This window comes from Rhynchophorus ferrugineus, unplaced genomic scaffold, assembly GCF_030347505.1.
Source record: "Rhynchophorus ferrugineus isolate W39M unplaced genomic scaffold, kcgeb_rfMv2 rfM4, whole genome shotgun sequence".
Lineage (NCBI taxonomy): Eukaryota > Metazoa > Arthropoda > Insecta > Coleoptera > Curculionidae > Rhynchophorus > Rhynchophorus ferrugineus.
The window spans coordinates 25576097-25599458 of record NW_027472583.1 but is presented as its reverse complement, the minus strand read 5'-3'; the positions used below and the strand labels follow the sequence as shown (position 1 = coordinate 25599458).

The 23362-nt window shown below is 31.6% G+C and overlaps 1 protein-coding gene and 1 long non-coding RNA gene across 8 annotated transcripts; both read left to right on the top strand.

The window, feature by feature from the left end:
- The first annotated feature begins 390 nt into the window (after positions 1-390).
- On the top strand, positions 391-18087 carry LOC143195716 (uncharacterized). 7 transcript variants are annotated; one of them, XM_076403145.1, is made up of 3 exons: positions 441-498; positions 13493-13570; positions 16397-18087. In XM_076403145.1, exon 3 carries the CDS (start codon positions 16403-16405, stop codon positions 17942-17944), a length of 1542 nt encoding a protein of 513 aa, XP_076259260.1. In that variant the 5' UTR covers positions 441-498; positions 13493-13570; positions 16397-16402; the 3' UTR covers positions 17945-18087. The 7 variants fall into 7 exon arrangements, with proteins under 7 accessions (XP_076259256.1, XP_076259258.1, XP_076259260.1 ...); XM_076403144.1 differs by lacking the exon at positions 441-498 and adding an exon at positions 10956-11040; XM_076403141.1 differs by lacking the exons at positions 13493-13570; positions 16397-18087 and adding an exon at positions 4209-6171 and having other exon boundaries at positions 391-498.
- Positions 18088-20534: 2447 nt separating this feature from the next.
- Positions 20535-20900, top strand: LOC143195721 (uncharacterized). Its single transcript, XR_013005586.1, has 2 exons — positions 20535-20658; positions 20728-20900. It is a non-coding gene; the product is annotated as an uncharacterized LOC143195721 (long non-coding RNA).
- Positions 20901-23362: the final 2462 nt, after the last annotated feature.

Sequence of the window (23362 nt, the reverse complement as noted above, 5' to 3'; positions counted from 1 at the left end):
AAATTAACTATTGCTTTTCCAAAAGTTAGGTCCATAAAGTTAATAATGAAAATAATTGAAATCGCTAAGCTGCTTAATATATAGATTAAAGTTATCAGTAAAATGTAGGTAATCATTAAAATTATTCTGCATTTAAAATTAAAAATTTAAAACACTATGGTATTATTCGATGAGATCTTCAAAGAATTGATAATAAAAAGTACCAATTATGAAATATGTCTTAAATCATATTTATTCAATCTATTTTATACAATTATATTATTAAACAATGAGTTAATCACGTGCTTTAATATAAGATATATTAGATAATATAAAAAGGTTACGTGTGATTCCCCGGTATTACTTACTTTAATATCTGGATGATTTTAATGTTGTCAAAGGAAGTCAGAGCGTTTATCTGCTATATAAGTTTAGTCATCCGTAAACTAGAATAGAGTTCATATCATTCTTTGTCCTGTTGCGATTTTGTGCTATTCATTTATGTTAATATTTAAATTAGTAAGTAGATAATTATTTATATATTTTAATAACCATAAACTGTTACATTGTTACATGTCTTCATTATATAATAGATCAATTGAAATGACCCTAGCGTACCATAGTAAAACATATTTTTTGGTAAAATATTTTTTTTATTCAACATAATTCCCTTCAAGGGTGATAGACCGATTATAAAGACCCACCGACTTTTCGATGCCATTTTTGTAGTACGATTTGTCCTTTGCTTCAAGACAGGCTTCAAAATTTCTTACCACTTGTGTTTTCCCACGCTTTGGAACGGATTAATCGTGTGCAGTCCACTCGGATGACTATCGATTGACTTCGGAGTGAAATGATGGAGCCATGTTTCTTCCATTATCAAATATCGACGCTAAAACTCGGGTTTATTATGCTTGGTCATCTTCAAACACTGCTCCGAATCATCAACTCGTCGTTGTTTTTGGTCAAAAGTGAGCTCGCGCGGCACCCACTTTGCACAGAGCTTTCTCATACCCAAATATTCGTGAATGATATGAGTTGATATCTTTAGAGTGTTTGCTATTTCATTCAATTTCAATTTACGTTTATTCAAAATCACTTTGTGGATATTTTTAATGTTCTCGTCGGTAACAACCTCTTTTGGGCGTCCACTGCCTTCACCGTCTTCGGTGCTCATTTCACCACGTCTAAACATAGCATACCAATCATTGATGGTTGATTTTTCTGGGGAAGTATCCGGAAACTCGGCATCAAGCCAAGTTTTTGCTTCAACTGTATTTTTTCCCTTCAGAAAGTTTAATTTTATCAACATTGCTTCACTCAAAATGCTATAATTCACAAACTAATGATCCGATAGTCATCTTATTCAAGTTAATATGATAACTGAATATAATATTAATTAAATACGATAAGAGAAAAACATCTTGTTCTTCATAACTAGAATATGACTGCTCAAAATTGTATTAATGAATCAATCTTGTGATTGCAATTTAATTTCAAACGTGTTTTCGCTAGTTTTTAAATATACTCATGAGGATAGAGCTCCATTTGGGCATTTTTATTTAGATAATCATAAATTTTACTTAGTTTTAGGTGCTTGCATATTTTATGATTAACAATATCATACAGATGAAAATGCGACGATTGTTAACTTTAACGGTTTTGGCACTTCTTTATATAAAATAAAACTTTTCGATCTAGTACTATTGCTTTACACAGTGTTCGTTCGACACTTTTATTCTTTGATTTGAAGATAAAATTTTAGAACCTTATGCGGATACTCTTCCGTCATATTGTCTAATGGCACCAATGAAGGAACTGTAAGGCCAAAATATCTCAGGACTATGAATCGTACAACTTAAGCGTATTAATTAGTTTGAGACAAGGCTTAAACCGTCGAGGAATATAATATAATTTTAAATATATTAGCATTTGATGAAACAACTACTTCCAACATGTGATGAATGATTTGCTCAACATCATTTGCTAATTCTAGAGTATTGTTTTTATTTACTTGTTAATTTTGTATGGTTGTAAAAAATTGTTATATTTCTCCTTAGCTTGTTTTGTTACTACCTAAAACTAGATTTAATCACAGTATATTTCTTAACTCATTTGACATATCCGCAAAACAGTATTATTTCTCTCACTCTATAATACAATTTTTGATCACCCTCTCTTGGTATTTGTCAGCATTGAATCATAAATCAACATTCATAAAGTTTTATTCAATCAATCAATTCTTTCCATAAATTCAAAGAGTTCTGGTTTCAATATCCTTCTTGACATAAATGTATATTGTAATAATTTTTGCAATACCCCATATCAACGCAATTGGATTAAATATGCAGTGTTAGGGAGGAAGATGTAATACTCTGTGGCCATAACGTTCAGTAATCAAGTCTACCATGTATCTTTTAAAAAAGTAAATTACATAAAATGCAGTCAAATATTTCATTTATATTTACTGAGTAACAATTTTAAATAGTTCATTCTTTAACATGGTTTATTCAATACTTATTTAAAGTACCTTCAGCTATTCCTTAATTGCAGCCTTTGTTGATGCATATATTGGAATCTTCTCCATCAGTGTACTGTGATATGATGCACTGTCCATAACAATAATTGATGATTTCTCTAAATTCTTTAAAAGCTGATTATCAAACCATTGCAAAAACAAGTCATAGTTCATTTCTCTATGGTAGTCACCCTTGGAAGAAAACACTAATTCCGCACCAGGAATTAAACCTTTCCTGTTTCCAGCATGAAGATTTTTCCATAAACTGTAATTGCCTTTACACTATATTTATTATCATTTTGAAATATCCACGTCTCATCTAAATATACGAACTGATATAATAATTCTTCATTGATTTTGTTGTATGTTTTAAAAATTGTATTCTTTTAAAGTCAGTGCAGCTACAACACGCAAAAAATATTTTCAATAAAAAGTGCGGCAATGTATATTTATCAGTAAACATGCTTACTTCTCTAACACATTGTACTGGCTAGAGGGTGGCCCCGTTATCTCGTTCCTGTTCGAAATAACTGATTACAGACGCAATCAGTTTTTGACTCAAAACAAAGACTGACTTGAAACAAAGGGTTAAACAAGTATTATAGCCCGTAATTATAATATTTTGAAGAATTTTGCAGACGTTTCACAAACGGGCGAATTTTGCAGGCGATTCGGTTACATGTTCGCACCACTGCCAAAGGGCATTCTATTTCTTTTCAAATAGAATAAAATGAGAAGGAAAATATTGTCTGATTGTAAAACGAATTTACAACATTTGGCAGCCATATGTTGATGACGTGCGTCACTGCTGCTTTGAATAGACTATAAAATAATATTGCGAGTGAAGAATTCGGACATGCAAGATGCATTTAGACAACATTGGATGTGTGAAAAAATCTAAGGAAATACATCATGTGAATATATGTAATTAATTATATCGATGATGTTATTTCGACATAACATATATTATTTTTGACACAAGCTTGTTGTTTGTTTTGTTTGCTTTCAGTACTTTAGTATATCTACCTTTATATAAATTACCTTATTACAAAGTTATTTATTGAAGAAGACCTTTCGTCTTATATATTGATATATTTAACTAACATATATTGATACAAATTTGATTTTATTTTCGGTTTTTCAACATTCAATTTCACTACTAATTGCCCTAAAGAAGAACAACATCGTTATCCAAACTTAATTCTCAACGAAATATGGACTTGTAAACAATGATGTTGAAATGCTATTTATTTGTCGTGATTTAACGTCATGCGTAACCAAATTATGTTGAAATGCTATTTATTTTACTTAAGTGTGCATTGTCTCAACCAGCTATTCACATCATACATCGTGTTCTCTTCGCTGTAGTATAGTAAGGTTTAATGTATAACAAACTACTAAAACGGAATGAAACAGTTACTGAAGTTATCTCTGATGTTAACAGAGACCATGTTGTAGAAAAGCCAGTCTGACAGACATGATGTCTCAAGAAGTGCAGAACTTAATCGATGTTTTTATTTGCCAAATTAACTTTGTAGAGATCTAGTAGAGATTAACGGCAAATATTTTGGTTAATATATATTGTACCAAGTTTTATCAATAAATGCCTTCCTAAAGTGACAGATTGATCAGAAAACATGCAAGCGCCTAATATTTTATATTAGATTCTATATTATTTTATAAAATATTTATCTCAAAGATTCTTTTTCAGATCGGCATGCAACAAATATATTGTTGTTGGTTAACAGTTATAGCAATATGGCTATCAATATTTGTAATTAGTATGGATTGTACATGCTTCACGCTAGAAGAAGTTAATGAGATTGTGTATAGCTGCCAACAAATCGACATGTCAGATCTGCATATCTATTTAAATGATTTAGGATATAATAGATATAATAATGCTTATGATATATTGCGTATAACTCATTCTTCATTGACGGAACTTGATTATCCATATAACTTCAACTTTCAACAACTGGAACTAAATAATGATAACATATCAATAATTATACCCGGTTTTTTTCGGAATTTCCATCAACTTCGGAATTTGAGTTTGGCTCATAACAATATATCCGAGATTATCGAAGGCGTATTCCGTGAAATGACTGAACTTCAAGAAATTAATTTATCGCATAACCAAATCAAGCAATTGGATATTTATACTTTCGTCGGTTTGAAACAACTTACCTATATAGATTTGAGTTTTAATAAGTTGAAACAGTTGCCGGAAAACATATTTTCCTATCAGAGTAGTATTACTTATTTAAATATAGCTCATAATAATTTTACTGGTATTTATGTCAGTAACAGTAAAATAAGCAAATTAACTATGAATCATAATCATATAGAAAATATAATTGAAACATGTGATTATAAATATTTGGATGTTAGTTACAATAACGTAACAAAAATAAATGCAAATGCCTTTAAGGAAGCTTCTAATTTGAAGGAACTTCATCTTCAACACAATTCGTTAAGTAATATACCATCCAAGGTATTTGCGAATCTGGTTAATCTAACATATCTAGATTTATCATACAACCAATTTTCACTGTACCAGAATGGTCCAAATAACGATTGGTTATACATTTTTTCGCCGTTGTCATTAAAGAAAGTATTAATACATCACAATCCTTGGTCTTGCCAAGTCCTAAGAGATATTGTCACAAATTTACAAAGCAGAAAAATATATTTAGGAGACTATGATGCTCAGGTCGATAATAGCAATGTTCTCGGAATGGAATGTTATGATAATTCCTATCAAACAAAGATACAAGTAAACGATAGCCAAGTCTCAAAGATATTTGATAAAATTGAATATTTCCAAAAAAAAATACTGCAATTAACAAGGGATACACAGTTAAATATAAGCGATCTGAACAATGACATAATAAAACTAAACGATAGTATTTTACATATACCTGAAATTTCAAATGTATCTTTGGATTCTTCACAAAATTCTATTCATGCCAGTAAAAACTTAATGATGATATCTTCCCTTTTCGATATCTGTAAGTATAATGATCATCAAAACTTTACCGTATGTTTAACCAACCTGATCAAAAATATTCAAGAATCTGAAATATCCGACATAAATTCGAAACTAAAGGAGATTTCCCAGCAAGTATCTAAGCTTCAAGAACAGGATCACCAATTAGAAGCAGCTCAATCATATAATATTTCCTTGATGGGTATCTGTAAAAGTAGCGAATATATAAACTTAACGGAATGTTTCATCAAACTAATCGAAAATATCCAAGAAGCTGATATATCCGATATCAAATTACAACTAAATAAGCTTTCCAAACTAGTGGAAACGCTTCAAGATCAGGGTCATCGTATTGTAGTAACTCATTCACGTGATTCGCCTATCTTTGTTATATTTTCGGATATTGCGTTCATATTAATATTATCTTGGATAATATATGTCGTATATCAAGTACGAAAAAAAGCAGATGTTGTTAATACAGAACAAATTAGATTAGTATAATAATACTTGATGTCTTGTAATTAAATATTTGTTAATTAATATAATAGAAAAATATTATAGAGAGTACATTAAGAGTAAGATATTTTTATTATGTAATGGTGTTTCTATGTAATTAAATATTTTTAATATACAATAAATGTCATAATAATGTAGTAAATTTAATAAACATTACTGATTTTTCTTTGTTATTGTTTTATTAACATAAATTATCATTATCCTCTGCAGATAACTCGACGAACTTTGCATCTTTTGTTTTTCTGGATTCAATTTTCATTTTAAATTTTCTACGACAAAAACAACAGCCACTTCGTTGATTATCGGCGCTCGCCATTCTTTTTGCCTGATTCTTTTTTGCAGAGACCCGCAAGAATGAGCAGGTGGGACTATGCGCAGGCTGTCTTTGGAAAATGCATTTTTAAAATTTGAAGCAAGAGGAGGGCATTCCACCTGGACCTCATAGGTTTTGGCGAGGAGCCCGGCCTTTTTGTGGCCAGGGGGATGACGTTTTGCAGCTTCCACATGAGGCTTTTAGAAAGTCACCCGAAAGATGGAGTACCATGGTCCGATGGAAATGAATTCCATTTCTCAGATCGACAAGCTTTGATGGCATCCTTCACACTGTTGACCACCATTTTGTCTGCGGACTCGATGGTGGTACGATAAGAATATCTCTTGATGATTTCAGGAACTGGGTCAATTTGATAGTTTTAATAAGATGTTACTTCAACTGATGACACAACGACATAGCACGATCAAATTGCTCAGGTCGATCGATCTTCGGAACTGGTGCGGATTCAAGGATAATTTCCTGATATCTCTTACTGTCAGTTTTCTTCCTAGATTAAAAATTTCAAATGCATAACAGTCGTCCAGAATAAATATAATCGCACTATGATCCGAGTTTAACTCATCGAGAATTTGTAAATCCGAAGGATGATTGATGATCTGGAGAATGAAAAAATCCAGTATGCTTGGACTGCCCGGTTATCCAATAGCGAGCCGCAGGTTTGCGCTGAGAGCTAGTAATCCCACATAGGATGGTGAGCGTTAACGTCTCCTCCGATTACTTTTGGGGTTGGGCCGCTAAAGATAGTTTAGAATGTAGACGAGTTATGCGTGGGGCCGACCACGATTGGACCATCATGAATTTCAATCTAGATAGAGGTAGTTTCGATGGGTTAGTGAGTTTGATTCCTTTTTTGACTAAGATAGTTATTCCGCGAGTGCTATTCCACGATTCAATTTTTTGAGTGATTTTGAATATCTTCACCAACTTGCTGTTCTGGAGGATTGTGCCCATCATTTTCTGTATCCATGTTGTCCAAAAAAATTAATTTATATTTATTAATTAAATATTACATGCCTATATCCGGTAGTGGTAACAGCGTTCCTAGTAAGAAATACATTTTTCCTTTTATTGGCTATTATTTAAGATTTTGCTAACTTATTTCTGATAAAAATTTTTATATTATATTTTTGAATTTATTCTGTTATATTGAAACTGACATGAAAATGGTTATATGAAAAATACTTTCCAGTATAATACCTTGCAAGTGGCACGAAATTAGCCTGCAGAATGTGCATTGCCTCAAACGACGTCATTTTCAATAACTATTATATTATTGGGTTCTTACTAAGAAGTGATTAGTGATTTTTCCTAAGTAACAAAATAAATTTCGCTCACTCACTAATGTTTGATATTAATAAACATTTATATCCCCTATGACAGTGATAATTTGTATAGGAAAACAAAATTGTTCGTTTTACTATTTTCGAAATTATTCCACATTTTCTCATCACGTTGTTTATAATTCTTGAGTATATATATATATATATATATATATATATATATATATATATATATATCCATATTTCCACAAGACATACAATACTTCTTGCCGTAGAATAGAACTACCACTCCTACACCTGCACTTGTAAACAACTTAACCTAACATTTGTTGCTTTTATTATTTGATTTGAAATTTACAATTGAAAATATGATATAATGTGTGTGTAATATGGTGATTTGTATGTCAGTGACAAAGAACGTTTGAGAACAATGCAAGTCTTATTGTGAACTGAGAAACAGCTCAAACTCTAAAAAAGACAGCTTAGCAAATATTTAATCAACTGCTTCTAGAGATTAGCGTATGAGACGATAAGCATTCAGTTTGGATGTTTTCCAATGTCAATAGGTTTTGCCGTGCATATGGTGGTATCAGCAAGGTGTAGTATATTACAAGCTGCTATAACCGAATTAAATCGTTACTGCAGTTGTCGTAAGCGTATCACTAGCCAGTAACAAGCTACAAAGAACTGTTTTGGTAAAGTGGGATTATTTTAATATTAGATGCTTTTATGCAATCCAATAATTGCACATCGTAAGTCCAACTAGCTTCAATATTCGATTGTATAATAACAACTTATTGTCAGGTGTTAATCCAGTCATAATCATATTAATAAATAGGAACGTCATATATTCCGGGTAAATTTCCAAAAACTAAGATTGCAACTTATATAAGAGCATATGTCCACTATTTTTGACATCATTCAAGATATTTCAACTTGTTAACATAAATATACTGTTTTATAAATTCAACTAATTTCCACAGATCATATTATCTCACAGTTCGCTGTTAGTTTGGATTCAATCATATTTACAAACAATTTTAATAAAAATTAAACAAAATTTAACAACTTACCTTAATGATTTATGAGTACTGCAGCGGATAGTAATGCGAGCCAAGAGCTTAACTCTATTCCATTCCCTTTTATATTATTTTCATACCAGCCTGATAATCAGTTTATTTTACTAGATGAATCGAATAATAAGACAATGAATTTATTTTAATAGCTCACTGAGGTATTCAACGGCCCTCATCATTTGATATAATCCTATAATTACCTGATCGATGACAATGCAAAAAAAGTAGATGTGCTAAAATTTCTTCCATCAAAGGTAGCCATAACCGTGTTATTCGTTCAATATTATCATTCCACATTTCAAAACCAATCTCAATTTACTCACTCTCCCACAAAGCATATCGCAAATGTCGATGTTAGTTGGTATGCTATCCTAGTAAAAGTTCGTTTATATATTTTTTTAAAAGTTGTATCGATTAAAAAGATTGTTATCAAAAATAGTAAGTGATACTCCACAAATTTATTGAAGAACAATTTTTAAAAATAGATATACTGTGATTAAAATTCGTTCACAATGTATTAAATCATTTTTTCTCGTAGTAGAGTAAAATGGCTAATTGTTAAAATTTACTAAATAACTATTGACTAAAACAGACTAAGCTAATTTCTAATAAGTATTTTCAATACAATATGCGAAATATATTTGATACATAATATTAGTTAATACAATAAATGTTTCTGTAATGAAACATATTAAAATATATGCAAACTAACATTATAACAAAGTATTATAAGTAAGAGTATTTTCACAAATGTAACAACCCCAGTTCATCAAATATAATAATACATGACCTTTAATTTCTTTTATGTTATTAAGAGTGGAACAATAAATAAACTGATATATGATTGTATATTGAAACAGGGGATGAATAACACAATTTTGAATTTGATATTTGACATTCGATGATATTAGACGTTATGTATATTAAAAGAATAACGAACACAACTAGATAGAATGGAATGTATTTGCATCATTAAATTAACTATTGCTTTTCCAAAAGTTAGGTCCATAAAGTTAATAATGAAAATAATTGAAATCGCTAAGCTGCTTAATATATAGATTAAAGTTATCAGTAAAATGTAGGTAATTAAAATTATTCTGCATTTAAAATTAAAAATTTAAAACACTATGGTATTATTCGATGAGATCTTCAAAGAATTGATAATAAAAAGTACCAATTATGAAATATGTCTTAAATCATATTTATTCAATCTATTTTATACAATTATATTATTAAACAATGAGTTAATCACGTGCTTTAATATGAGATATATTAGATAACTAGCGACCCGCCCCGGCTTCGCACGGGTGCAATGCTGATACTAAATTAAATACACTAAAGAAAAAATATGAACGTTGTATATAAAAACATAGCGGCCCGCTCCGACTTTGCACGGGCATAAAATATATATGCCTATGTCACTCAATGAAAACATGATTAAAATCGATCCAGTATTTTTGGTTCATTCATTACTGCCCTTGGCCTGCACGCATTAAATTTGGAGTAAAACAATTCCTCTTCCCCTATACTTACTATGAAGATTTCCTGCTATCTTTGGAATATCTAAATTCATACAATTTTTATTACATTACACATTTTTAAACGCAAATTTTAAATTTGTAATATCTCCGAAAATATTTGTTTAATTTACATGCTGTAAGGAACCATATTGATCTATATTAATTGCACACTGTATTTAAGGTACTTAATTCGATAAGGATTAATGCCGTATTGCTTAAAATAGCTTCGTAAATAAGCCATTTTCTCACGTAAAAAGTAAACAATAAAAATGGTTAATGTGGGTTATCCCTAAAAGATAAACATATACCATCGCGGACTTTTTTGTAGACCATTTTATGGTGTACAATACTGTAGTACATTAATTTGATCTAACTCGAAGGGTTAGGCAGCGTTTTTGCTAATTGCTAAATAAGCCTAAAAAAATAGGTTAATTTACGACATCACGTTAGAAACCTCTAAAATTAGCAATGTTGCCTTAGTATATTATGCATGTATTATACATATAAACCTTCCTCTTGAATCACTCTATCTATTGAAAAAAACCGCATCAAAATCCGTTGCGTAGTTTTAAAGATTTAAGCGCACATAGGGATATAGGGACAGAAAAGGCGACTTTGTTTTATACTATGTAGTGATATAAAAAGGTTACGTGTGATTCTCCGGTATTACTTATTTTAATATCTGGATGATTTTAATGTTGTCAAAGGAAGTCAGAGCGTTTATCTGCTATATGAGTTTAGTCATCCGTAAACGAGAATAGAGTTCATATCATTCTTTGTCCTGTTGCGATTTTGTGCTATTCATTTATGTTAATATTTAAATCAGTAAGTAGATAATTATTTATATATTTTAATAACCATAAACTGTTACATTGTTACATGTCTTCATTATATAATAGATCAATTGAAATGTCCCTAGCGTACCATAGGAAAACATATTTTTTGGTAAAATATTTTTTTTATTCAACATAATTCCCTTCAAGGATGATAGACCGATTATAAAGACCCACCAACTTTTCGATGCCATTTTTGTAGTACGATTTGTCCTTTGCTTCAAAACAGGCTTCAAAATTTCTTACCACTTGTGTTTTCCCACGATTTGGAACGGATTAATCGTGTGCAGTCCACTCGGATGACTATCGATTGACTTCGGAGTGAAATGATGGAGCCATGTTTCTTCCATTATCAAATATCGACGCTAAAACTCGGGTTTATTATGCCTGATCATCTTCAAACACTGCTGCGAATCATCAACTCGTCGTTGATTTTGATCAAAACTGAGCTCGTGGGTGCCGCCACTTTTCACAGAGCTTTCTTAATTTCTCAAATATTCGCGAATGATATGATGTATACGTTCAGTTGATATCTTTTGAGTGTCTGTCTATTTCATTTAATTTCAATTTACCGTCATTCAAAATCCTTTTGTGGGTTTTTTAATGCTTTCGTCACTAACAACCTCTTTTGAATAAAGCGTCCGCTGCGTTCTGCGTCTTCGGTGCTCATTTCACCACGTCTAAACTTAGCATACTAATCCTTGATGGTTGATTTTCCTGAGACAGAGTCCGGAAACTCGGCATCAAGCCAAGTTTTTGCTTCAACTGTATTTTTTTCCTTCAAAAAGCAATATTTTATCAACACACGAAATTCCTTTTTATCCATTTTTTTTTCACAATAACAAAAGTTGTTTCACTCGAAATGCTATAATTCACAAACTAATGATCCGACAACTGTCAAATTTGTATACATATCTCTTGAGGGTTAGGGCTAACTAAATAAAATATGGATTGAATTCCTAGTAGCGCTATCTGTGTGTTAGGCCGGGGACTTTTCAATTGACCCGTTAATAAAAATACTATTGTAATTATAGTTTAACTATAGTAATTATAATTCATTATTGGCCGAAAAAAAGGAGCACTGAGAGAGGATTGATGTACAGAGACTGTTAACTAAAAGAAGTAGAGATCTATCGAATAGCATTCATAGCTATCCGGTTGACTCTAAACTGTTGACATGCTAAATATTTCAATCATCATAGTTATTATTTGCCATATTGGCTGATACAGACGATGAGTCTTCAAGCATTCTACATGATATATTTCGTATTTGAGAGCCATATGGCTTGAGAATTAATAAAGAAAAGTTGAAACTATTAACAACTGACAGGTTGCCTGCTTTTTAAATCTTATTGGGATTCATTTAGATCAAGCAGAGATATTGAAAATTAGTAGGGTCGCTAAAACCACCTTTGAAATCACCCTTAAAAGGAATTATGCTGGATAAAAAAACTAATTTATGGTAGACCGGGGACTTTTCAATTGACCCGTTATAATACAATTACAATAGTTAATAATTAATAGTGCCCCTTACCAATATACACTTTACAGAGTATTTTAGACTGACACTCTCACATATTAATTAAGCTTCTTATTACAACAAGACCATTTATCTACAAAAGCAATAGCAAGTATTTTTAGGCACATATAACGTAATAAATTAATTTACCTTTGATGCTAGATAAAAGATATTTAAAATGTTCTCCAAATGTCCAATCAAAAACGGATTTTCAAAAGAAAATAATTTGAAAGTTATAAAGAAAATTATTATAAATTGACTAATAATATCTAAGCGATATGCGCCACAGATGCACAGTAAAATAAACAGTATTTACGTTATCATGTTATGATATTCTATCATTCTTTTTTTTTAGAATTCCAAACCGCAGCACACACGCAATATATAGCACTTTTTTGTGTGTCATATATAGTCCGTTGGACAAAAGAGTGAACTCATATCATCTAAATTGATGACGTCAAAAGGTCACAATTAATGTTATCAAATATAATTTATTTTAGCATTATTGAATATCTAACGCATATATTATCGAAGGACTTAAAACTACAGTTAATTATACAAATATAATAGTCGGTAGGTTAGGGTTGTGTTTTATTATATTAGCATTGAACTCCATGTACTGTATATCCCCTGGAGGCCTAATCCACTTAATTAACAAGTGTATATCTAAATAACATATTTTACATAATCATATTTACGTTTTACAATTAGTTCTTGTTTCCTTCGTATTTTGATATCACTGTATTTCTTGTTAGTTTGTATTTCACCTTTGGTAAAACTAAATTTAATCACTGTATTCTCCTTAGTTAGTATTTAGTTAGTATTTTTCCTCCTCATACATTTTAACCAAATACTCGTGTATATCCGGAACAGTTACACACATATCGGTGCATATAAATTTCTCATACTCTTAAAACACTTTTAGATGTTTCCACTCCCATCACCTTGTCTTGAAAATTGTCAACATTGAATCACAATCCCTTACTCAGAAAGTTTCATTCAAGTGAGTAACTAAGCTGTTATTTTCCAATATATCTAATATTTGTTCACAATTCCAGTATTTGTCAATTTATTCTTCAATGTGTCGGATCGAGTTCATCCAAACCACCATCTCCAATTATTAATAAATGTTATTACTATTATTAATAAAACCTAATCAATCGCTATACCAAATTTTACCTTTCTCTATCAGCTTTTATTGTCTAAAATGCTGCTATTTTTATTATCATCTTGCCATGACTGACCACTAATTTTATATTGATCCCATTTTAAAATATCCTTGTCACAAATTGAAATAATAAGCCTTGCTTGATTTTATAGGCTTTTAAAAATTCTATTGTTTTAAATATAATGTTCAGAAACTCTATCGGACCACTTATTATGTTTTCCTTTACATCACTTAAATCATATATTACCCAACAGTGTATGAAGGGATGTTCTACATCCTTCAAGGTGCTGCATATCTCTAAGCTTTCTCTGCTGCTTTCTCTGAAATAATTGTATTATTGAAATATGTATATATTGAAAAAACTATGCACTGTTTTTATACGTCACTCACTTAGTATGAGAACGGTTTCTTTTCGGTGAGTCCAAGAAATTACAAATTGCGACAGGCAACACATTAAATATATTGATGACGTGAGTTCACTGTTATTTTGAATTGACTATAATTTACAAAATAATGTTACACTCCTATACGAGGTTAAAGTGAAATGTTTTAGGCCGGACAATGAAAGATGGAAATTTTTCCACATCATCTGATTTGACAACACGACGTGAAAACACTTGGTTAAACGACCCTACGACATCAGTTTCCCTTCTCGAAAGTGAGTTTGGAAGACAATGAAAATATTTACTTGTAGGTAAAGATGATTGCGAACAGATGCAAGTCAGGGATTACTTAATAAGGGAAATAGGGAGAGACCGTCTCCAAATTGTGCCCCAGACCCTCCAATTTTCCTTTCTCCAATACATCTTGCAACAGATGCATTGTCCTGGTGAAAGAAAAACGAGAAGAGCAATGATCTGCATCGCTCAAAATTAATCGATCAATAGAATCTCTTAAAGATAACTTTCGAAACCCTAGTTCGTTCGGTAATATTTTTCGTGCACTTTCTAATTTTTTGTGTACTTTTTCAATGGTTTCTGGTAAAACATTTTACAAACTACTTCGTTTAAATTTGATTATATTTTTTAACAGTTAACATGAAAGTAACAATTCCTTGTAAACTTTTCTCAACTTTAGGTACATTTTATTTTCTTGAAAGGCAATCCATCCAAAACGAAAGATTTATTACCGTATGGTACTCAAATTATCCGTTATAAGGAAGCCACACAAAGCATAAACTATTGTGTACACAGAATAGATTGAATATTGTTATACGAATTAATTATACGTTCACCCAGATAAAAATAATGACAAAATAATGATATAATTTTGCTGATTGAAATGTCATCCCTGTGTCAGGTTGTGAACTTTTCACTTACCCTCGTAGTAAATAATCACTCGAATCTTAATATTAGGCGCCTGTATGAATTTTTATCATTTGATTTCATTTTAAAGAGGCATTTATATAGGGAAGTTTTTTTTATTACTCTTACACAATCTGTCCAAAGGACTATAAATATGTGACCTATAGACGATAAGCCAATATATTTGGTAGAATTTAAGTCCAAGTTTTTCCGTTTGTCGAGTATGTGCTTCTTCCAAGTTAGGCATCAATCTAGGTGCATACCAAGATATATAGCATCCTCTGCGTTGACAATTATTGATATAGATTGGTGGGCATGTTTTTCTACGGGCGTAGAGGTTAAATGAGTAGATTTTGTTTCGTTGTATCACATTTGTATCTGATTTAGGTGTCTTTGTAAGTTCACTGATGGTGGATTCTCATTGAGAGACTGAGACTGCTATGTCGTCTGCGAATGTTGCCACATTGATTATTTTTATTGTAGGTAGATCGGCTATATACAGAAGATATAGTACTGGACCCAGTACACTACCTTACGAAACTCCTAAATATATTGCATGTAATTCAGTATGCTTATCACTTTGTTTTACAGTAAAATGACGATCTGTGATGTAACATTTTAGTAGCTCATAATCGGGATGAGGGGGAAGTTTTATTTGATGTACAGTTTCTCAGAAACTTTCGAGATTATCGGTTAGGATGTTCCGAAAGAATCATTATTATTTCAGCTACTATAAAGTGTAACAAGTTCATTTTCTTTTAACAACTTTTTATATACCCAACCATATAATATTTCAGTTCAATGTCGATTTGAATGATTCCCAAGGAAAAACTAATTGGTTTTTGTTCTTGGGATCGTCGTAGTAAATTTACGCTTCATTTTTATTTACTTAGAAAACTCTTTTTTTTCGGCAGGCAGTAAAACAATGATGTTCAAATGAATCTTCAAATTTAATAATTGTTTACAATGATATTCACATTTTGACCAATAGATCAAAATACATGCAAGAACTGATGTCGGCTGACATTATCTCAGAGTTTACAAACCTAGAACTTTTTTTTTCTTTGTATATGACTGTTTTAATTTGAGAACATTATTAAACATTTAAAGACATATCTAATTCACAAAATCATCGAGTATGATAAACAAGGAACGGAATTAGCTCTCTGACAAACTGAGGATCAGGGATATTCAGAGACACCACTTTGAATACATTCCTAAGACAAAAATATTTTTCCTTTGTATATGGAGCTTGGTAAAAGCTCCACAATATGCATATCTAAACCAGCATAATGTCTTAACATATTTGATTACAACATTACATTTAACGTTGACTTACAACTTAATATTTTTTCAGATCAACATGCAGCATTATTGTGGATTACTCTTAATCGTCATTTGGCTTTCGTTGTTTTTGACCGAGGTGAATTGCAGTTGCTCCAAAATCACTGTTTCTAACCAAAAGATTTTAGTGTGCCAAAGTATAGATACAAATATTCTGAACAACTACTTAAGGACAGATTATTCCTTAATTAATGTTGTACGCATAACTAATTCGTCACTTAATAGGCTCGATCATGCAAAACTCCGCAATGTTCAATATCTCGAGTTAGAAAGCAATAATATAACGACTATCCTACCCGGCTACTTCCATTTATTTTCGGATCTTCGAAATTTAAGTTTAGCCCGAAACAACATCTCTCGTATTATTGAGGGCGTTTTTCGTGAAATGTCATTTCTCCAGACAATCAATTTATCGCGAAATCAAATTGAACAACTCAACAGTCACACGTTCATTGGTCTTAACAAGCTTACTAATATAGACTTGAGTTTCAATCAATTGAAACAATTGCCAGAAGAAATATTTACCTACCAAGGAAATATCAGATATTTAAATATAGCCCATAATAAATTTACCAGTATCAGTATTCCCAAGACATCTATAATAGATAAATTAAATGCAAGTTTTAATCAAATAGAAGCGATAAACGAATCTTTTAATTATATCTGTTTGGATGTTAGCTTCAATAATATAACTCAGATCAATGATAATACATTTCGTGAGGCTTCTAGGTTGGAGGAACTATATCTTCAGCACAATTTTTTGGATACTCTACCATCCAATGTATTTATAAAACTGAATAAATTAAAGGTTTTAGATTTATCGTATAATCGACTTTCTCTATATCAAAAAGGTCCAAATAATGATTGGCTACATATCTTATCACCGATATCCTTAAGCGTCGTGTTGCTTGACCACAACCTCTTTTCTTGTGACCCCTTAAGGAATATTTTAACAAATTTACAAGTTAGAAAAATAAACATAGGAAACCACACTTCTGTAAACAGTAGCAATGTTCTCGGAATAGAATGTAATGATATAAATTTTCAAGAAGAGATGCAGGTCAACGAAACCGTTGTCTCAAAAATATTTGATAAAATTCAATATTTACAAGAAAGTATATTACAATTAAAAAAAGATACTCAGTTGAACGTAAGCAATCTGAAAAGTGATATAATACAATTAAACAAAAGTAAGCTAGAAATACCAGACACCGCCGACCTTGTCGATAAAAACTTAACGGATGTGTCTCCCTTATTAGAAATATGTAATGATAGTGAATCAAAGAACCTCACAAAATGCTTGACGGAATTATTCGACAATATTCAAGATCGTAAAATGTCTGATATTAATTTAAAACTAAATAGAATTATCGAACAAGCCCTTAAGCAACAATATCAGGATGTTGCATTAAATGAATCGCCTGCCACCACTTCACACGTCTTTCCAATAATTACTGATATATTGTTAATCTTAATTTTATCAGGAGTAGTATGCATTATATATATTATACGAAAAAAGAAATCTAATTATATTAATAAGGAACAAATCAGTTTAATGTAATTACAGCTTCTTGTGCTGTCTATCTGGGCATGATAAATTACATAAATCTCACATATCTTTTGTATTATATAAAATCTTTTAATATGTAGGAATAGTAACCATTTCTGTTATTTAGCATTAGTTTCAATAAAATATATAGCTATGTTTTGTCTTATAATTTAAAATACCTTTATATCAAATTAATAGCGAATTACTTTAATTAACAGCAAATGTTCTTAAACTAATCTTCATCCTGATCATCATTATAATATTTTAAAGTCTCCTTTTTATTAATCAGGATTTTCTCGATTAATGCTGAATATTAACACGAACTACTATTCTTCGCATTAACCCTACCTACCTTGCTACTGCTCCCAAATGTCAAAGTCTCCAAGAATTTCAGAGAAACATAAATTATACTCTGCTGCGTCTTCATCGCCCACATTATCTGAAGTAGGGAGGTATTTCATCTAAGCTTCGTGAGTTGATGATAATCTCAACTTCTCTTGATCAATGACAGCAAATTGAACTGTTTGTGTTGACTTCAGATGGAGATGGTATTGCAAACCTTCACGGTAAGGTATTTAGAGAATCGCTAAAATAATGGTAGCCCGGCCAGCATTCATTACATATTTCACCTCTCTAAGCAGTACCCCGAATCTTCCTGTAAGCTCAGTTTACCTCCTTTTTGTCTGCAGGATCCAGGGCGGTAGGAGCCTACCTACAGAGTCAGACAATGTAATTTGAGAGGTAGACTTTTCCAACACAGTTTTAAGACAGTTCCAAGACATATATCGAGTCAGCTTGGCGACAGCTTCCTTGATTTGAACTGAATGAGCAATTTTTGGAATATGGTCCGATTCTGCTTTAGAATCTCCCTACGCTTCTTCCATCCAATTGTACCTTTGTTCAGCATTGAGGTGGCGCTTTGAAGTAAAAGCTGGAATGGCCAATTAGCAGTTGATACACAGCACTAGCTGGTTTATGCTACTCTGGATTTCAATTGATACCACTGAAAACCCAACTATATTTAGGTTAATATTATTGCGTTGCTCAGGCTAAACAACTACCTGAATTATAAGTAGCTATTCCTTGGATTTGACCTTCCGTCTGCGAATATGCTTTGGATGGAACCTCTCAGCAATTAGGAAATTAGAGAATTCGTCTAGTGAGACACTTTCACGAACGTCAGATTTACCAATTATATCGAATGGTTTGCTCTCTTCTCGGGATGAAGGAGTGGTGAGGGTACTTCCTATTATCAAGGAACATGGTAAGTAAATTTATGAAAATCATCGGTTATGAAGAGACGAAAGAAAACATGTTACTTGCAATTAAATCTAGGCAATAATAAATTTGCTAGTATTAGTATTCCCAAGACAACTGTAATAGATAAATTAAATGCATGTTTTAATCAAATAGAAGGAATGAACGATGCGCAATTGCATGAACTTCAGCACAATTTATTGAATACTATACCATTCAATGTATTTATAAAACTGAATAAATTAAGAGTTTTAGATTTATCCTAGTATCGAATTTTTCTATATCAGAAAGGACCAAATAATGATTTGCTACATGTTTTATCACCGATATCCTTAAGCGCCGTGTTGCTTGATCACATTTTTTTAGAAAGTTAGAAAAATAAACATATGAAACCACAACACTCCTATCAAAAATAGCAATGTCCTCGAAATAGAATGTAATGATATAAATTTTCAAGAAGAGATGTAGGTCAGCGAGAGTGTTGTCTCAAAAATATTTTATAAAATTCAATATTTACAAGAAAGTATATTACAATTAACAAAAGATATTCAATTAAACGTAAGCAATCTGAAAAGTGATATAATACAATTAAACAAAAGTGAGCTAGAAACACCAGACATCGCCGACGTTGTAGGTAAAAACTTAACAGATGTGTCGCCCTTATTAGAAATATGTAATGGTAGTGAATCCAAGAACCTCACAAAATGTTTAACGGAATTATTCGACAATATTAAAGATCGTAAAATGTCTGATATTAATTTAAAACTAAATAGGATTATCGAACAAACACGCTTGAGCAACAAGTTCAGGATGTTGCATTAAATAAATCGCATGCCACCGTTTCACACGTCTTTCCTATAATTTCCTATATTTCCTATAATTACTGATATTTTGTTAATTTTAATTTTATCAGGAGTAGTATGCATTATATACATTATACGAAAAAAGAAATCTAATTATATTAATAAGGAGCAAATCAGTTTAAAGTAATTACAGCTTCTTGTGCTGTCTAACTGGGCATGATAAATTACCTAAATCTCACATATCTTTTGTATTATATAAAATTTTTAATATGTACGAATAGTTACCATTTCTGTTATTTAGCATTAATTTAAATAAAATGTATAGCTATGTTCTGTCTTATAATTTAAAATACCTTTATATCAAATTAATAGCGTATTATTTTAATTAACAGCAAAAGTTTTTAAACTATTCTTCATCATGATCATCATTATAATATTTTAATTTTAATTTTTTTTTTCTCCGTTTTATCCTTTTTATCAATCAAGGTTTTTCTGGATTAATGCTGAAGATGAGCACCGGTCCTTGTCACTAAGCCTACCTACCTTGCTATAGCTCCCAAATGTTAAAGTCTCCAAGGATTTCAGAGACAGATAACTTATAAGATTAGTTGGAGGCAATGGAATTGGGATAGTGTTTGCCTTTCTGACAATTTTGTATTCTGCGTCGTAAGTTGGGAGGTTCATCTGAGCTTCGTAAGTAGATCCTAATCTCGACTTCTTCTTGGTCAATGACAGATTCGGGAAGACCAGCAGGATGAAGGTGTGTGAAGAAATGGCCGCGTGAAACCTGCACGATATACGATGATTATTGTAACCAATGTCAACGTTTGAAATAGCGCACTGAAATAAAAATGTCTATCAAAAATAAAAATTAATACAAGCAAAAAAAAAGAAAAAAGAAACAGAAACAAGGAAGGAGTAGCAGGAAAGGGATTGCGATTATATTTAAGATAGTAAGTATTTGAGATTAGTTTCAAAGACGATTGGCATTAATTAAAGTTAAAATATTGCTAAAAATAAGAAAAAAATTACTGTATTAAAAAATATATTACGATAAAATATAATACAAAGAGTGCTTAAAGTAAGTAAGTACCAAATGTAAGTGTCGATTGTCGATTGTAATTGTCGACTACATGTAATTTAATATAGAATTAAATAACTTCAATCAGTGTTTTTAGTTATCGTGCAAATTCCTTCCAAAAATAGTAGTGAGTGTTCGGACAAATAATCGCATCGACAGCCACACATTTCGATCGAACGACCACACGAACATTCCTACAAATTGAATATTGTTGCCATCTATCCATCGGCAGAACAAACATATATATTCAATACCTCTAATTGTAAGTTTCTATAAAATCGTATAAAAATTCAACATTCTAAATAGAATTATAAATTTAATACGATTGCAATAAATATAAAAGGTTAGACAATCAGAAAATGGAAAATCACCCCGTCTCGGATCGATATTTTCAATAAGAAAGTATGGATAATTCTTATTCACCCACTTAAGTTTCTTCATACCGTAAGTCCGGCTGTTAACTTTGAAGGTTCTGTAATAGATGGCGCAATTTATTTGCATTGTGGCAACTTAGATAACCAGCTATACAACACCGAAGGGTATTTCTTCTTCTTATACTTTATACTGGCCGTATGTCAGTTGGTGTAATTAACACCATCGCAATCAACCAGGTATAAATTCAAATTACAACCCTTGGAAACACTATTTTTCATTTTCCCGACGTTAGAAAAAGTACTCCTCGTGTCGTATAGAACCAGTTTTTGTAAATAAAGAATACCACGTAGTCCTTGTTTTTTACTATGTTATTGTGTGGGTTTCATCGCATCAAAACCCACACTATCTCTAGTGTTCCTACGGTAACACACAAGGTCCAGTTGCAATGACTCTTCCGATATTAACGAAAACTTCAAATCTGCAAATAATAGCATTAGTCGAGCCTCTAAACTATCAAAAAATCATCAAGAATCAAACAAATAGGAATACAAAAAGGACTTGTGCACTTAGTGAATGCCCCCGTCGTAGTCTTTCCACGGAAAGGGGCAAATACTTCGTTTGCGGATTACAGGCCCATCAGTTTTTTCAGTTCGCTTTCTAAAATTTCTGACAGCTTCGCCCGTTTATCATGCTGTACGCTTAGCCGTCAACCATTTCGTAAACAGAAAGGCTAAGCTTGGTGCAGTTTTCTTCGACCTCAGGCTTTAATGGCGACTGATATACCTAGTACACTATTATTACGAATCACTGACGATTCGGGACGGGACGGAATTAATACACCACTTATGGCCTTGGAACAAAAGAGAAACTTTATTTTGATCCCTGGTAATTTATACCCACTCGATACAAGTCACAGCGCCCTCTACTAACTTTTCTTCCTCCTTTCTATACTGGCTCTTGTATCGAGACAAGTCATATATTTAACACTCCCCTTCAATTTAAATGTACTATATAACTTAATCTAATTAAGACTGTAAACAAAGAATACAATAGTACATTCAAATTGCCAGAACAAAACTATTACATTGTACATACAAATTTGTTCAAACTTAAAACTATTTTATTTCTACATCGCGAGAATTTTAACTTTAATTAATAATTTACTCAAATGAATCTACACAATTATGTGACAAACAAACGTAACAGTCTGTTTTCTACTTAAAAACAATTCTCTCTTTGAACACTCATAGAAATAGTCGCCAAAACACTGTCCAATTTAATATCGATTTTATAGTTTGTTCTTGGGCTGCCAAACATACACATCTATTTCTCTTCGAATAAATTTCTTCCATGCCTCCAGGTTGTTTTTATCAAATGGCATGAATCCCTTAAAACTTCCTAGTTGATTACCATACCAGTCTTCATAACTTGCTGCTTCAAGTCCATTTCCGCCTTACATTAGTCCATGGCTTTCTGGTATCATAACTAATTGGTCACCACTGCCGTCTTCTTAACTTGTTCCTTCAAGTCCACTTCTGCCTTACATGGCCATAGTCTTTTGGTATCACTGAGGTATCATAACTAATTGTTCACCACTATCTCCATTTTCTGCTTCTAATATTGTACTCAATTTTGTTTTCTCCAATTTTCTAACTTTATCACCTTGACTTATTACTTTCGACTCAAATCATTCACTAACATTATTTTGCTTTATGAGCTTTCTTCTGTTCTTTACCTCTATATTCCAAATCTATTATTAATGGGTGTTCACTTTTCTTTTTTCTTTTCTTTTAATATTCTTCACAGTTCCCTTTGTTTTATTCTTATTTTCATCTAGACCAAGATACATCAGAATCAAATCCTAATACGTTTGTTATTTCCATTACTATCTAAATCATTATCACTCCATTTCCA